Raw genomic sequence first — 17,168 nt, 5'->3', positions numbered from 1 at the left:
CTGGAAAGAATGACATATGGAGAGAAGCTTGTTTAGTGCTGACGAATGGCTGCAAGAATCGCTTCAAGTTTCTTCAAAGCCAAGTATGCACCCCAACGCCATCTGGTGGTTAAAAACACACAGCTGTTGTAAAAGAGGTAAACAAATAAGGCATATCTCTGAGATGTTTGCAGCACTTTCTTTAAAAAAAAAAATGCTGATAAAATACGGACAACACTGTGACTTCCCGTTGAAACTGTATTTTATACTTATATCTTAAAGAATGGAGCTGGGACTGTATGTTCTCTCTTGGCCTTTTTGACCCCCAGCCCTCACAATGTACGACTTTGCAATGACACGAGGAACTAAATATTTACAACAACAAAAAAAAGTTAGACACATTGTGATTCAGTTTCCACATCTGAAAAGAACAACTTTAACCTCACACCTTCTCCTTAAATCATTGGTTGTTAATTATCAAACATCATTGAAGATGTTACCAATTGTCCTTTGACTTAAAAAAAACACATTTAAATTAATTCCTAATACATTTATCTTCATCAGAATGATAACTTCATTACATACATTTACCTGAATCAGAAAATACAAATGTATTTATCATGATCAAAAAGATAGTTTCTTGGTTATGTTTTGAAAAAGGACAATTCAACATAATGTAATTTTAGTGAAATAAAAGGGTCTGTAATTTTTACAGTAACTCCACTCAGGCCAACTCTTGAGCAATGTGATTTCTGTTCAATGAGAAGAATCTTTGTTTAAACCATCTGCAGAAGTAAACTCTAGTTCTGTGGTTCTCAACTGGTGGGTCAGGACATCACGTTAGGTATGCCAAGCTGTTTTCAGAGGGTTGTGAAAGTGTGCCCAGATATAGATGGTGTGAAAAGACTATGAAGCGTTTTTAAAGACATTTGTTCTGCTACTTTTTGAGGTCCTAACTGCACTATTGTTCATTAAATGCATCTCATTGGTTAAAACATATCTGAAATGTGGGGTTGCGGTTTCTGGTGGTGGGTCCTAAAGCTGGCTTTAAAGAACCACTGCTCTAGTTCATATAAAGTATGCAGTAATTTATGCATAAAGGCTTAAAAACACTTCAGTGGTAAAACATGCTTCATCTTACTACTAATATAATAACAATATCAGTCCTAAAAATCATAAAAAATTAAAACAGGTTGTGTTGCATGAACATTTTTATTTCCATTTGTGCCGAGAACAAGAGTCTTAAAAACTGCTTTGATAACCATCACTTATAAAGGCACTTGCAGTGAACATATTTCTGGTCAATCTCTGGTGAAGCGCACAAACTTGAGTCCGAAACAATGTTTTGGGGGATGACAGAAATAATAAATAATGACAAATGTTTGGTGGTAATGAAATCATATGATGAACACAAGCATAACAGACGATGGAGTGACATGGAAGCTGCACAAACACACAATCAAACAAACAGTCACACTCAGCATAGTTTCTACCTAAGCAGTCTAATTGAATGCAGTTACATGTACCATCCATTATACATAATATATATATTTAAGATATTAATCACGACCACAAACTCTAAGTAAAAACTTTATATTTACACATACAACCAGTTAGATGTAGAAGTGAAATCTTGAAGACGGAACCACCATTTTTACTTGAGTGCTTTTTGTGAGAGATAATGTCTTTGGAAATACACAGAGTCTCCAGAGATCTTTTTTTTTTTTTGTTAAATTGCTCCAAACATTTTCTGGTGTCAAGAAAAAGAGAATACAACCTATAACCTGAATAGAAAATGAACACTGCAAAGGAATATTTGTATAATCAGTACACAATGAATAATAAGGTGTCATCAGCATACAGAACGAGAAAAGAAATGTACAGCAAATGGTTAAACAGTTTCACGGACATAAAAGTTTTCGGTTTCTTAATTTTCTGTAATTTGTTTTAAAAAAGATCAATAAACAGATAATTGTCACAGAAAAACAAAAGAAGAATGTTTTTACAGCAAGGCTATACGCAATTTAAAGGAAGAATGTGCATCGTTTTCATCCAGTAGATGTCGCCCTTGAGGACCAGCATGAAACCAAAACAAACTGCTGTTTGGTGAAACCTTTGCTATTCTGAACCCTCAGACAGACAGTTACATAGGATATTTTTGTATTTCATGTGTAAAATGTCGCATATTCTGGCTTTAAACTTAAAACACAAATCTTGAGTTGAAAAATTATACAATAAACATTTCAGGCAATATATAACAGTCCGCATATTCAGCTTAAGAACGGAATGATTAACAAAAATAGCTTCAAAGATTTAAACGTTGTCAAGGTCTCCATTTAAAATGAACAATAAAAACAAGTGGAGGATTTATTTTATTTGTTTAACCCCGCCAGCACAAACCGTTTTTTATGAATTCCTAATTGCAGACTTGCAATCTAAAAACAAACTCGGTCTTGAGATGACCTCATTCTGGTCTGCCAGCCAATACGGATGTGTTAAAGACCTTCATGACTTCAATTACATCCTACTTGTGGTCTGCTAACTGTGTACTGTGTAGTTTTGTGGTCAGTGCTGTGCCAGTCCAGTGAATATTTACAAGCAAGATTGAAGCATGAAGAATCATAACATGTAACAGATGATGACATCTGACTAAACTCAATTAAACCTGTGCAGGCTGCTCCAACAAGATTTTTTTTTATTTTTTTAAAAATTTTATCTGTTTTATGACAAACCATCTTCTTTCCACACAAAACTCATAAGAATGTGGTAAAACAATACTTAGATGTTTTGAGAACTCGGGTTGTTGGCTCTCTTTTGAAGAGTTAGATGAGAAGATTGATACCTCTCATAAAACAAAGTCACAGCCAGCTTAGAGTTAGCGTTATGAAGCCTGGAAACAAGGGAAGCTGTCTGTTTATGGTACCCAGTTAAAGCAAATAACTGTAACCAACCAAGAAACAGCTTTGAACATCAGGGCCCGCCAATACCACATATATACAAAAGAGATAGAAAATGTGAATAATTGAACTTGAAAGGGTTGTGTTAACCATAGTCTGTATATTAATATGGACGGCGCCTCTCTGTCTTTGTCTGTTGTATAAAATGGAAGTCGAAATGCACTGGTGACATCATTTGGACCCGAAACATGCGCAGAAGGGAACTGGCTGGTTGAACACAGTGAAAGAAAGGTCAATGACAGTATTGTTAGTTTTTGTTATATTTACTCTCGCTTTTCCTCCTCTACTCTGTTTATACGCTTGAGAACTCTGCAAGGAGCCACTGTTGTAAAATAAGCTGTCAATCATGACATTACTCTTGCTCTTTTGCTTAAAGTCAAATAACTACTTAAGACAAACAGAATAAAAGAAGTCCCCCATGAACATTAATCAGTATGATTAAAACCAACCATCAAAACAAAATTGTAATTTGATGTGTATTTGATCCATCCTTTAGCATGGAGGAGACAGAGTTTATGACCTTCTTTTCAGCCAGTCAGCAGGGGGAGCGCTAAATATTTTGGCTTAATTCAAAGGGCGGCTATTGGTCCTTCTATTTTAATATACAGTCTGTGGTTTTTAAACCCCCCCCCCAAAAAAAAAAAAAACAGATAACAAAAAAACAGCTTAGGTATCTTCTCCTTGTCAAAAGGTCTAGCTAAGCTAAGCTAACATCTCCTAGTACCTTAAAATTACCAGTCAGAAATGACAGTGGTATCATTCTTTTAAACAAACTTTCTGAGTCAAGTGAATTAGCATATTTTCCAAAATGTTATATCAATTATTAACTGAATTCAGCCCTGAAGAACATTTTACAATGGCATCATAAAAACAACATTAAGAAAAGAAAAAAACACAAAGGAGCTGTTTGATAAAACAGCATACACTTACTGTACCTCATCATCTATATACAAGGCTTATCAACTTTTCTGATGCACCTCAAAAAAAAAAAGTAAAATGTACCATCACAAAGAATTTAAATTATCATTCCACTGAACTGGACACTATCAGCCTACAATAAATGGAATATAATGAAAGGCTCATCAAAAAATACTTTTTGCAAACACGTGAAATGTTTATGTCTTCATTTGTGCCCAGTGACAAAGAGGAATGAGAAAACTAAAATAAATAGAAACGCCATAAGCCTCCTAAGTGAAGAAACTGCCTCTTATTTATGCCAATAGGTATTCAGTGTTTCATTGCCTGAGAATTTGTCCACAGTTATGCTGAGATAAGTAAATAACCAATGGGGTCAAAAAAGGATTTTCATTTAAACTATTATGGCAAGAGGTCTTTAATACTGAGAGGAATGATGTGAGGAGGATTGCAAACACTCAAAAATCCAACTCTCTCTGTGTCCACATGTCAAAGTGTCTCAGACCCAGTACTGGTTCTTTTTCAAGGCTGGGTTTGTTGTCCGACAGTGCTGCAACAACTCTGGGTCTGCGTCTTTGGAGTCCATGTTGGACATTGGGATGTTATTAGCTGGGTCAGTTTTACGGAAAGTCTCTGTGCCGGCCACCTCTCCATTTTTGGGCTTGGATACTGCCGCCTGGACATCATGCTTGCCAGTCTTGTTTTTGCGGATCAGGTAGTAGGCCAAGATGGCTGCCAGCAGCAAGAGCAGGAGGATTACCAAGATTGGGATGAGAATATACCAGAAGTTGCTACGCCGAGAAACATGTGGTCTCCCATGGGAGCCAGAGCCAGAAGATGTTGTAGTGGCTAGAGTGGGACGAGGGGATTTACCAACAACAGGGAGGTCTTTGTTGTCCTTTGATGGGGTTTGTGAGGGAATCTTCAAAAGTGTGGCAGGATAGACCCCAGAGGCATTGAAGGGGCCAGTCTGGAAGGAAAGCACACATTCTGCAGGAGGAACCCCATGAGCTTTGAGCAAGAAGCGTGCCTCATCCTGAGAGACACCACTTTTTGATCCAGAGGAGCTGTCTAGGATTTCCATAGCAACACGGCCCTCATCCAGGTCTTTCTGGCTGAATGTGCCAACTGGCTGACCAGCACCGGAACCTCGAGATTTCACAAAACGAGCCCCCCTTGGCTGTTGGATGACAGTGAACGTGGGGGAGGTTTTGGTCTTATTGGCAAGGGGAGTTGCATCCAAGAGCCTCCTATCCAGTTGGACAAGAGCACCTTGGGGTAGAAGAGGATCCTGAGCAATATTGGCCAGAGGCTGGACGGTGATGTTTAGTACAGAGGTGACGTTAGCTGCACGACTGCGGGCTACAAATGCAACACTGTCTCGGGGTGAAGTAGACTTGACAAATCGTACACTGACTCTGCCTTCTTTGATTTGTTTCTGGGTGAAGGCGGACGTAGGCTGCCGGTCGACCATGACAGCTGCATACTTTGGAACACTTGTGATCTTGTAAAGGATGTCCTCCTCAACAGGTCCCCCAGTAGTGGCTTTCAACATCTCCTCAGTCACCAGGGTCTCATCATCGCCTTGCTTCACCTTGATCTCAGGAGCTTTGTCAAGAAACAGAGTGCGAGCAAGGACACCGATGTGGAGCGTGTGGGGCTTTGTTTGGTGCTCTCCATCGGACACAATGAATTCGACAAATCCATCAGCCAGGGTACCATCGCTGTAAAAGCCCACCTGTCCCTGATTGACCATCTCCTGTGTGAACTCAGAGATGGGGTTCATTGTGAAAGAGTCAACCATTTGGCCGTTACTTGGGATTTTGGTCACTTTGAAGTGCACCTCATCTGGCGAACTGTCCTCGTCTTGGGTGTTAAGATGCTTCTTTGTCAGGATTGTCATTGAGCCTTGAAGAACCTCCAAGAGCATGTCAGTAGTGACGAGTTCAGGAGGGTCCGAGCCCCGACGTTTGACTGAAATGTTAAAGATTTCCTCGAGGAGCACTGATTCAGCAGGTGAGGCCACAGCACCACCCTCAGGCTTTAGACGGGCCCTGAAAGCGAAGCTGTCAGAGGATGCACCTGAATCATCATGGAGATACTCAACATTTCCTTGAATTACATCTTCTTGCATAAAGATGGGGGCATTACGGGGAAGATCCTGTCCACTCAGGGTGATACGACCATGATCAGGGAAGCGCCTAATCTCAAAAATCACATCAGCATTGATTCGCTGATCTTCAGGTAAGCTAGCCAGAAGGTTGGAGGCATCAAGAATTGAATCGTCAATTACTTTCCCCTGGCCTTGCACAATATCGAGACCTGAGAGGAAACAATACAGGACATTTAAATGTCAGTCAAACAAATGTATAGTTCAGATAAGAAACATTCTCTCCAGTTTTGGTTTTCTCCTGTAAATATTTAATGATGCTGATCTGTACAGTAAGGCTGATAGATGGAGCAGGGGCCTCATTGTTTTTGGAGGAGGAGAAGCAGAAGTGATGACTTTATGACAATAGACTGTTCAGGCATTGAAAAATCACAGCACATGATTAGTTACTTTAAAACTTTGTAAAAGCTAAAAAATAAACAACAGAGAGGCAGCAGTTTGCAACAATAATGGTGGGTAAATACTAGTTTCATACTGGACTTACACAACATTAGAAGATTTTCAGATATTTTAACAGGAACCAAAACTGATAGAGTACAGAGTACTTTAAATCATTACTTCAATTGAACATCTACACAATAACAAATATGCTTTATCAGTGATGTTACACTCTTCTATTCAGAAGAGGATTTATTTTTAAACGTGATCAAATTTTATGAATATAAAATATGGTATCATTCTTAATTGGGTCATTTACCTTTGTTCCTCCACAGCTGCGAGGAGATGTTGCTGTGAGCAGCGTAGTACGAGATGGTGATGGGAAGGATGTGACGAACATCTGGAGCAGGCTGTGATTTTAGGGTGAGCTCTATGGAGTCCCTAACCACCCAAAAAGGCTCCTCTGGTATCTGGTGCTCATAGTATACCACTCCTGACTCCAGCTGTGCATCAAGGAAACAAAATTTGATACACTGTTAAACTGGGCAGTTTTTTTGCCATCTGGAGTGAATGAAAACTGAATTCATTTCAATTAACTAACTGCAGGATCTAACTGCAGAAACCAGTTAATGCCAGCCATTTCTTTTTACGAGAGTGATTTTTTAAGACATTTTAGTTTTCTATATTATATTACAGCTTTCTTTCCTTTGGCGTTTATAATCACCACAGTAAAATAGGAGCTCAAATGGCTGTGGCAGTGGTTTGGCTCAGTGGGACTGGGATCAGGGAGTGTGAACTGGAATTTAAAGGCCTGTGTTTGCTCTCTGAGGTCACTGTGTCCTAAACTCAACTCTACTCTCCCGCCGTCTCGACTGCAAACACTCACAAACTAAAATGCAAGAAAGTAGAACCAAAGTCAAGCATGCACACACAAACACAAGCAACTGAATATCTCAAATCATCAAATTTTGTTTTCAGCTCCATGTGGAAAAAGATGTTCGGTCACACACAAGGAAAAGTACTTGTTCTCATGCTCATCCAAGCACACTCAGATGTCAAGAATGAAAATGGAGAAGAAGATGGAACAAAAGAATAGAGACAAAACAAAACCACTGCAGGCTTACATTTTAGCATAGTGCCACCTCATCAGCTGGTGGTTCAAACCTAAAGTAAATCTATTTAATGTATAATATGCCATCAGGGATGTTGTGTTATCAATTTTATTCACATCTAATGGGAAACTTCGGGTAAAAGGAGCATGAATACTTTTTCTGATGTGAGCATAAGCATCACTTTGTTTTATTCAATGACACCCTCTGCTGGTGAAAAAGAAGAACATGTAGTGTGATATAAGTGAAGCACATTACAATTCACAGTGCAGAGACTGCAAATAGTCCGATAATGATTGTTAGACACTTAAGATTGATGTTATCATCATCATCATTAAAAAGAGGTTAGAGTATGTGAAACGCTATGAGGTAAAAAAAACAAAAATGAGACTTTGTGTCTAAATCCACGATTTCAACAAGCTTTATAAGCAAATTGAATTAGTCTCTCTCCTTAATGTAAAATGATTTTAAGGCTGTGTTTGGGAGGATTGTGAAAATCTCACCTGTAAAAATATATACATATTACCAGTTCACTCCACTTAAACTAACATCAAGTATTCATCCAGAAAAAGGTATTTTGTCAGTGTCACAAATAACTAATGTGCTGTACTGTTATAGTGATTTTCTAGTCCTTATATCACACATCATACAACTATCATCCAGTGTCATTACAACAACTCTGATGGCTACTTGAATTACCTGAATTTGCCTAATTTGTCCCATACATTTGAATTCACACACTGCTGGCTACTCGATTGCAATTACCCAATTTGGGGTTCAATGTCTTGCCAAATGACGCTTGGAAGAGCATGGATTGAACCAACAACCATCTGGTTTCGGAGCAACTGAGAGAGTTCATTGAGAGTTCATCAATTCATTGTGTAAAGTATCTTGCCGTATATTTACATTAGCTCTGTCTGTCGGGACTTAAGTTGGGAACTAGAGGGTGCCCTTGAGCAAGGCACTGAACCCCCAACAGCTCTGGTGTGTAGCAGCCCCAATGATAGATAGATAGATAGATAGATAGATACTTTATTGATCCCGAGGGAAATTCAATGTGATCTCTCATTAATGCATTTCCACAGATCTTCTTTGTGTATGGAGTGTAAACCAGAGTTTTACTATGAGATTAATTAAGTATGTAAAAAAATAATATTTGCTTTAGTTTTCTTGCGTGACTCACTTCACATCTACCACATTTCTGTGATGTCATTATCTAGATTGAGAGAGCTTTACCTTTCTACCTTAATGCATCAAATTCTCAAGAGCTGCAGCTGCGATCGTTACCTAATTTCCACTTCTGAAAAAAAAAAACTCTGTTTAACACAGTCGGAGTTGAAAGAAGGATTAGTTTTTTTCACAGTTAAGTGGCATTAAGTCTTCTTATGTCTGAAGGTCTATCATCAGATGTCTGGATTGGTTTATCGCTGCTTTGTAACATAAAGCTGCTATTAAAAGGAATTTGAAACCTCAGGTGAGGAGGATTTATCTAAACGGAAAAAAACTTATAATAGTTGAACTTTCAGTACCCCGCTTAATGCAGCAGGATTATTAGAATGAAGTTCAGCCAAAGAGAGTCAGATTATGTAAGGTCAATTTCTTCATACAGAAAACAAATCCCTGAAACACACATTTAGCCTCACACAGAAAAAACTTAATTACCTGTGTTTGAGAGAAGCTGGTTATTTCCTCATACTGGTTCCTGTCGTTGGCAAGGATGAGTCTCCCCAAACGAGGGGGGCGTCTGAGTGAGTAGCTTATCTCATTTCCATCCTCATTGGTTACAGCCCCCAGATTGGCACTTGTGATGGGCTGCCTAGTTCCTGTGAGCACACACATAGACGCACGCACACACACACACACACACACACACACACACACACACACACACACACACACACACACACACACACACACACACACACACACACACACACACACACACACACACACACAGTTCTCTGAGTGCTGGGATGATTTTGTGTAAAAATGGCCTCTTGGAAGTGGAGTTGAGTTTGTGAAATTAAGCAGAGACTGGATTTGCGGTTAGAGTAACTCATGCACATCATGTGGTGAAGAGTTTTTCTGATGGTGAGAATTTCATTTCCAAAATTGTATTCAAGCTCCCAGCTCATCTCCTGTGTCATGCATTAAAGTAAAGGCTATATTTTATTGAAGGCAGGGCTTCGGCCTGTGCTGACATAAAATACTTCCACTTCAGAAAAGTTACATCTGCAAAAGTTGGGATGTTTTTACTTTTTAAAAAAAACAACATTTATTTTTGGGCTCCTTGCCTTTAATTGATAGGACAGTGGATAGATTACGAAATTGGTAGAGAGAGAGAGAGAGAGAGAGAGAGAGAGGAGGATGACATTTAAGAAAGGACCCACCGTCTTTATCATAGATGTTTGCAGGATATTCATGTGACAAAATGTTCATTCTGTTTATAACATATAGATTTAAAGACTCAAATGATGGTATATTTAAGTTATCTGAACAACTTAAAAACACCCAATAAGTCACGATCTATGCTCAGAGATTCCTATCCGATCATTGGCTTCAAAAGGTTCAAACACATAACTTTTAAAGTGATTTGAAGTGATAATGTAACAGGCAACTTCCTAATTTGGGATGTTTGGTGTAGATTTAATGTCAGCCTTAAATTTATCTCGGTGCTCTCATAAGATTTGCCATGCCATGCTATGTTTTTGTTAAGTTGTGGAATTACTGTCTTAGTAGTTAAAAACACTTACAAGTTTACTGGGGGTTCTTTTTTGGTCCATGTTTTGCACGTTTAAAAGATAGAATACAGAATGAACACAGAAAGATCACAACGCCAAAGTAACCAGGCTGAACGATTGACCCCTCGCCTTTTCACTGTCGTTAGCTTTTCATCACTGCAGGTTTACGGCTTAAAACCCTGAAGGATTTTGGCATCTTACCTGGAAACACCATAAGCTCCTCCTGTGTTACCATGGTGATGGTGAGAGGCCTGGCGATGACAACAAATCTGTAGAGAGGAGATGTGTGCTCGCCGTCTGTCACGGTGAAACTGAAGCCTCCAGACTCCTCACCTGAAGGCAACAGAGTTTGGACGTGACTGACGTGATTTCATTCATTATTTTCTCTTGTTTTCATTTCTATAATAAGAGCGGATTAAATATATATAGGTGTAACTTATTTATAACTGATTATTAATGCTGGCGTTTGTTTCAACTGTTCTTTACACCTTTGCTTGATTAAAAATACAACTTTTTGGTCCATTTAAAGAATAAATTTATATTTTCTTGTGACCATTGTGGACACAATATAATGTATGTGTAGGGGGTTATTTAGTATTGGTCTGGTAGTTGTAGAGGTGCCAGTTCACTTCCTGAGCACTGCCAAGGTGCCCTTGAGCAAGGCACTTAACCCACATTATGTAAGAAAACAAAAACAGGTTGGAGAAGTCAAATGGAAAAATTAAACGACAGTTTCATGAGTTAGTCAAACTGTTGGACTCACCCTCATGCATGAAGATGACCTCCCCTTTGTTGATGTGAGCCTGTGTGAAATTCAGGATGCCCTCCTCGGGCGCCTCCTTCATTGCCACCATCCCGTTGGTCGGCACCTCCACGTGGTAGACCAGTTCATCTGCAGGGGTATCAGCGTCCTCGGTGTTCAACATGCTGGAGGTGATGTCAGCTTCTTCTCCGGCTAAGACCTGTGAAATATCAAAGACGCAGAGATGAAAAGATAGCGTACATTACTCAGTCTGAGGTTACAGGGAGTGGTACTTAAGCCTCAAGTTGAATGGTTTATGTAATTTATGACAGGCTGAACAACTTCAGACCTCACAATATTTTCTTCAATTCAATAAGCTAAGTATCTGAGTAGAAACTGAGAAGAGCAAAACTGAAAACCAACCAAGTGGAACAAACGGAACAAACAAATCCCACAAACGTCCACCTCCAAAGTAACAATCTGAAAGGTTAATTGTGTCTCTGTGGCAGGCCAGACGATCCTGTTATCACAAGATGGAGCGCAGCAGCCCAGGCTGAATGACTCTCCCTGGGTTGAGGGGCTTTAATGGACTTCTAATGGTCGCCCGGCTGAAAGGAGCATTAATTGAAAGAAATGGGCCAGATCTCCAGAAAGACATTCTTAAAGAGCCAGAATCAGTTTTGGAGAGTGAGTCCAGGGTGCCCTGCAGTAAGAAGTATACGTATTGATCTTCAAAAGCCATTCACCCTCTGATACCTCGCTTGTTCTCCTTTTTCTTAAGACGCTGGATGAAAAGAAACACTCCTTCAACGGGAGGAAGAAGGGGGAGGACGATTTGGGATATAGCAGCTTTAGTCAGTCACTAAGAGAAAGTAATACTCAGGAATAAGTTCAAGAAAAGCAGCAAATGTGAGAACAAGATATCTGCGTTTATCCCATAGGTCAAGAGTTATTTTATCTTAGCTTTTAGTTGTTAATTGCTCTTTCGATGAGCCCAACCTGCTTTTTGTATTTCAATTCCCTCAACCTTTGTGGGCTGCAAAGAGAGAACATGATGAGATATAGGCGACCAATGAGGAGTTTTCAGGTTGAGAAACAAGATACCAATACTTGCCTAATCCATGTGTAATTTGATATCAACCACTCTGTAGGAAAGAAGTTCTCCATGAGGGATTTAAAAACAAAAGAAAAATCAAATGCTAATGCTAGAACAAAGCTGTTTTTAAAAGCCCCAATGTGCATTGTCAATATCTACTTTCTTCCTGCTGTTATAATGAGTGTGCCACAGAGCTTAATGTGCAATTTAAAATCTTTAATATATACAGTTATCCATAAGAATTTAAATGATCCCCACTTTTTTTGCTGCATATTTACAGGAGCTTTTTTTCAACAGAGCTGAATCTGGGTTTTCCCCCCTAAATACCTCACTTACTGTAGTGTTGTTTATACTGTTGGGTATTTAATCCCAACATAGATTCAGACACTTACATATAAGTTGAAGATAGTCACCATTTCAGAAAATAAAAAATCCACCCCTTATTAAAACCAGACTTAATGTTAGCTTGGCTACAGATGCAAACATGTTGATATTTGCTAATTAGAAAAAGGCTGATGACGTAAAAGGTTTTTAAGTTTTAAAGGTCTTTGGTCATTAAAGGAAATATTGGACTTATTCAAATGTATACCTTAAGATGAAAATTAGGTTATCTACATTAATCCAAAGACTATAATTTATGTTCCATATTTTACGGTAAAACAGCAGTAAATCTTCTCACACTTGACACAATTAGAGGACTACATCACACCACTGGAGCCATTCTTCTTACGTGGCCAAAAGATCTGCCTAATTTCCTTTTGTTCACACACCATCAAAGGAATGTAACATTTCTTTATGTTGTCGAGTTGCTCTAAAAGTCAACACAATTGCTGTCTCTCTTAGTCGTCGATGTGATTCCTGGTGTTTCAGAGCCATCTTGACCAGTTCAATATCACAAATGGGTTGTCAAGTGTATAATTTAGTTGCCTTACAGATGACTGATCACAGCACGCCATTCAGTTTGACACTCTGTCAAACCTCTATCACCACCACTCACAGCAGCAACACTTTAAAGCCGTAATCCATCATCACACACTTTGTGCTCTCAGAGCTGCTAGATAACGTCTTTGTTCCTCTCAAATGATAACTTTCATAACGGCTGACAACTTTGCAGACAAGCAGGGTTTAATTTGAAGTGAAATGAAGTGCCTTTCACGGTCTTGACACACTTGCTCTGCTGCTATACGTTTGTATTTCTACATAGCTGTATGGTGAAGTCATTAAAAGGAGGCTCTAACATACTGTCTGAACAAGTTCTGTGTACTTTAGTAAAAGAAACTTAACTTCAACTTGAAATGGTAAGACTCTGCAGTTCATGTGTGTTGTAAATGTACAAAAGAAAAACAGGTTGGACATTAGCATTTGCAAAGCACCGATTGTAAAAATGGACAACGCCTGAGTGACATCAGCCACCTGTTACAGCAGGGGGCTTCGGGCACTCATCGGTAGCTGCTGCCATGCCGGAAAATCAATCAGGTCAGCTACGTGTCTAACTCTTCATAACACAAATTGTTCATAAAATCAAAGATGCAGATGAGTTATAAAAAGAAATCTCCCCCCATACAGTGTGTGCTCACAATGACAAATAATCAAATCTATTTTGTCTGTTTGTATCAGGCTGTAAACATGCTTATTTCTGGTGTAAACAATTGCCTTTTTGGGCTATTGTGTGTGTATTTGACTTTTGCACTAGATAAACTGCAGTATTTTGCACTTCTGTATTGGCTTTATTTTTCAACACCAGAGGTTGCTGCTTGGTGCAAAGCAATTGCAATCTAGCAGAAGAAAAAAAAGAATGGAAACACACTTTACTTTACACTATGTATACTGCAAAAACACTAGTTGGATGTTTTTATTGAGTGACTGTTTTGCAGCCGACAATGAATGCCATGATTTAAAGTCAAAATATATTGAGATATCTTGGGGAGAATTATCATAAATCTGGCTGAAATGTTGTTCTCAGTAAGTGTTTTATGGAATGGCAAGTTTCAAGATTCCCCTTTTAGCTCCGTCTCTCACTGAATATCGTCATCTGAAGGCTTCCTGGCCAGTGTGGGATTCCATTTTTGGAATTAATTAAGTGGCACATCTTTGTGATAATACCTCGATCATAAACATAAATCATTAACCTGCAGATTAAAAACACTGTGAAATACAACAGCTAAAGCATAACAGTTATGTTTGTGTGACTTTGTGAGATACCAACTGAAGTCAGCAGGAAGTCCCTGGCTCCACCAGGACTCCTTCACATGAGACTCCTGCAGAGAGTGTTTACCAGATTCTGACTGGTTCAGATGACCATCTAGCCATGAGGGACTCAGACTGGGACTCTTCTTGTCTGATGGATTATTTCTCCTTCATGTGTCAGATACCTCAGTGACAGAATGGGGTTAACCTGTCTGGATGAGCTCAGCAGGTGGCATGTCACTTTTCAGAGGAAAGAATGTCACATCATCCCACTGGAAATGTTTTTTTTTTTTTTTGCATCACTTAAAGTCACTGATAGGTCGTGAGGATACATTCATACATAACAGAGAGCTGCAACATATCAGAAAACACCAGCGAGCATCTACAGAGAGCCCCTGATATCAGACCTTGGAGAATCCTTCCCACTTCTTGGCAATTATAGTGTCTCAGGCCTGCGGTAAGCAGCTCCTGAAAGTTTGTCCGAGAGCACACCCTTTTCAAGATACGCACACCAAGCCCAAAACTATCGAGAAAAATTTGTATCCTGTTAGAAGAGGTGGATGTGGATTTGTTAGCCTGAAGGCAGAACACCCACTATCACCCATGCATGCACCTCTGTGAATGAGGCCGATGCTATCTACTCTCCCCTTTTCTCTGTTTTATGTCTCCTTTTATCGAGAACTAAGACGCTCACAGCCCTTCTGGACATTATATGCAGAGATGACTTAGCTGATAATAGCACCACCCACCTGGCCAGTTCCTTTGCATTAAGCATTGTTGTGTGCAAAATCCCAGGAAGTCTCTCGCAATGTTTTCACAGCTACTAACAAAGCAGATGCTGTTTAACATCTGTTTTCCATAAGGGTTGTGAAATAATGACAAAATGAAGACACTTTCCCTTAAGAAAGTTCTCATTGTCATTCCATTACCATGTGTTGATGAGTGTCAAACTAAGAAAGATTGTTTCCCCTCTCGTGTTTGCAGCATGTTTGACCTTTGACCCCATGCAGCATCCCTGATTTGTGTGTGCTTTGTAGCTTCTGTAACCACTTACAGTGGTGATACCATGCGACCCTAAAGTCTACAGGCACAATCGTACAGTAAGGTCGGATACTTAAACACAGGAGATCCTTCGTATGATTTTGTAAAATAAATTATTTTATGTGATTACTGAAAAATAATGTTATTTTTTTCCAGACCGTAATTCTATAAATTCGGACAATTCAAGGGCAATTTCTCTGAAAAAACAAACAAAAAAAAACCAACAACAAACTAAACCAAAAGAAAAAAGAATCAGGAAATGGTGAAAGAATTATTGGATTTCTGTTAAAACACGCAGAAAACAGATTAATACACAATGCAGAAGCTAATTACCCACTTTAGAAAATAAGAAGTCTGATCGAGGGAAGAAACACATACTAATCTGGAGGAGCTCATTCAAGTCAAAAGCTTTGAATTCATGACAGAGCTTACACTGTAAAAGAGTTTTTATACTTACAAAGATGGTAAATATTTCAAATTAGGTCACATCATTGAGTTCAATGTCAGAACGGGTTACAATGTTTACAGTGCAGGACCCAGCGGCCAACACTAGATGGCCACATCAACCCACACTAAACTCCAGTATCACACCAGCAATCTAGGGCAGGTAATCTGAAAATGGACTCTCAAATTGATGGTTTATATAACAATCAATGTATTTAGGACCTAAGAGGATGGGCTGCAAATTTAATTTGGTAGGACACAAGGGCTGATATTTCATTTGGAGGCAGTAATGAAGGAGCTGCCAGAAGCAAATGATTTATTTTGCTGATGACTCAACAGGACGCCACAACCTCCTAAATGTTTGGGACTCTGAGAGACACCAGACGTCTGAGGCTGTATCCCAAACTGACCTGACAACCGAAATCTTGGCTGGTCCTTCTGCAGGACACGCCAGTGTGTCTGTGGCTCAGTGTTGGAGGGTAAGAAAGGCGCAAAAAGTATTGTGAAACTACAGCAAGAAAGATTATAGTTCACTGTCAGCACTTAAACTGTAGTTGGCTTTCAATAAAGGGGACAGTTTTCCATTTGTTTTATACTGGCAGACATTTCAACAAACTAACTGTAACTCTCTCTGCTGTTTTTCAATGTCAGTTAAAACAAGAATACAAACTTCTTTATCACTCACTGGTCATGTACACAACGTTAGGAGAGTAGGGGTTGCATCAGAGTTAAAATCCATGATGTCTTTAAAAAATGTGTCTGAGAAAAAAGAAGGCAATAGCCAGGTATGGTCTAACTAGTTAGATGCAATGTCTGCTCTGAGTAAAGTGTTAGATTGGCAGAGAAGTGTCTTGTGTGACTGTCGCTACCATAAAGCCAAAAAAATAAATAAAAAAAGCAGCAGTGTTTAAAATAGACTACAGTTAAACAAGCTGCACTCTTTCAAATGGAAACATAACCCATTATTTAATGGTACATAGATACTACTGAAAGCGCTTTTAGACCACATGTCACACCTTCCCATTCACACTCCAATGGCAGAGTTTGCTATGTTAAGTGCCCAATCAGAATGAACTAATCCCATTCATACACCGCCAACCAAGCAGGAGAAGCGATTCAGTGTCAACCTTCTGGTAGAGAGACGACCAAGTGAGCCACAACTGATAAAACCTGAGTAAGATAGACAGACAGACAGACAGACAGACAGACAGACAGACTGACAGACAGACAGACAGACAGACAGACAGACAGACAGACAGACAGACAGACAGACAGACAGACAGACAGACAGACAGACAGACAGACAGACAGACAGACAGACAGAAATGACTTACGAGTTATGAGTTAGACAAACAGACTGACAAACAGCTAACTAAACAGACAGCAAAGTGGTCAAAAAGGTAGTAGCC

General features: G+C 39.3%; 1 protein-coding gene across 1 annotated transcript in view; it reads right to left on the bottom strand.

Annotated features, from left to right (window-relative positions):
* Window positions 1-1,181: 1,181 nt before the first annotated feature.
* Window positions 1,182-17,168, bottom strand: part of cspg4 (chondroitin sulfate proteoglycan 4) — a 70,172-nt gene continuing 54,185 nt past the window's right edge. The window contains 5 exon segments of the mRNA XM_079347214.1: window positions 1,182-6,173; window positions 6,719-6,902; window positions 9,171-9,331; window positions 10,451-10,582; window positions 11,013-11,211. Coding sequence (XP_079203340.1) covers window positions 4,351-6,173; window positions 6,719-6,902; window positions 9,171-9,331; window positions 10,451-10,582; window positions 11,013-11,211 — 2,499 coding nt within the window. The 3' untranslated portion in view covers window positions 1,182-4,350.

Source organism: Symphodus melops, assembly GCF_947650265.1.
Source record: "Symphodus melops genome assembly, chromosome: 6".
NCBI classification, from domain to species: domain Eukaryota; kingdom Metazoa; phylum Chordata; class Actinopteri; order Labriformes; family Labridae; genus Symphodus; species Symphodus melops.
The sequence above is the reverse complement of the archived record's forward strand: the minus strand, read 5'-3'. Positions and strand labels throughout refer to the sequence as shown.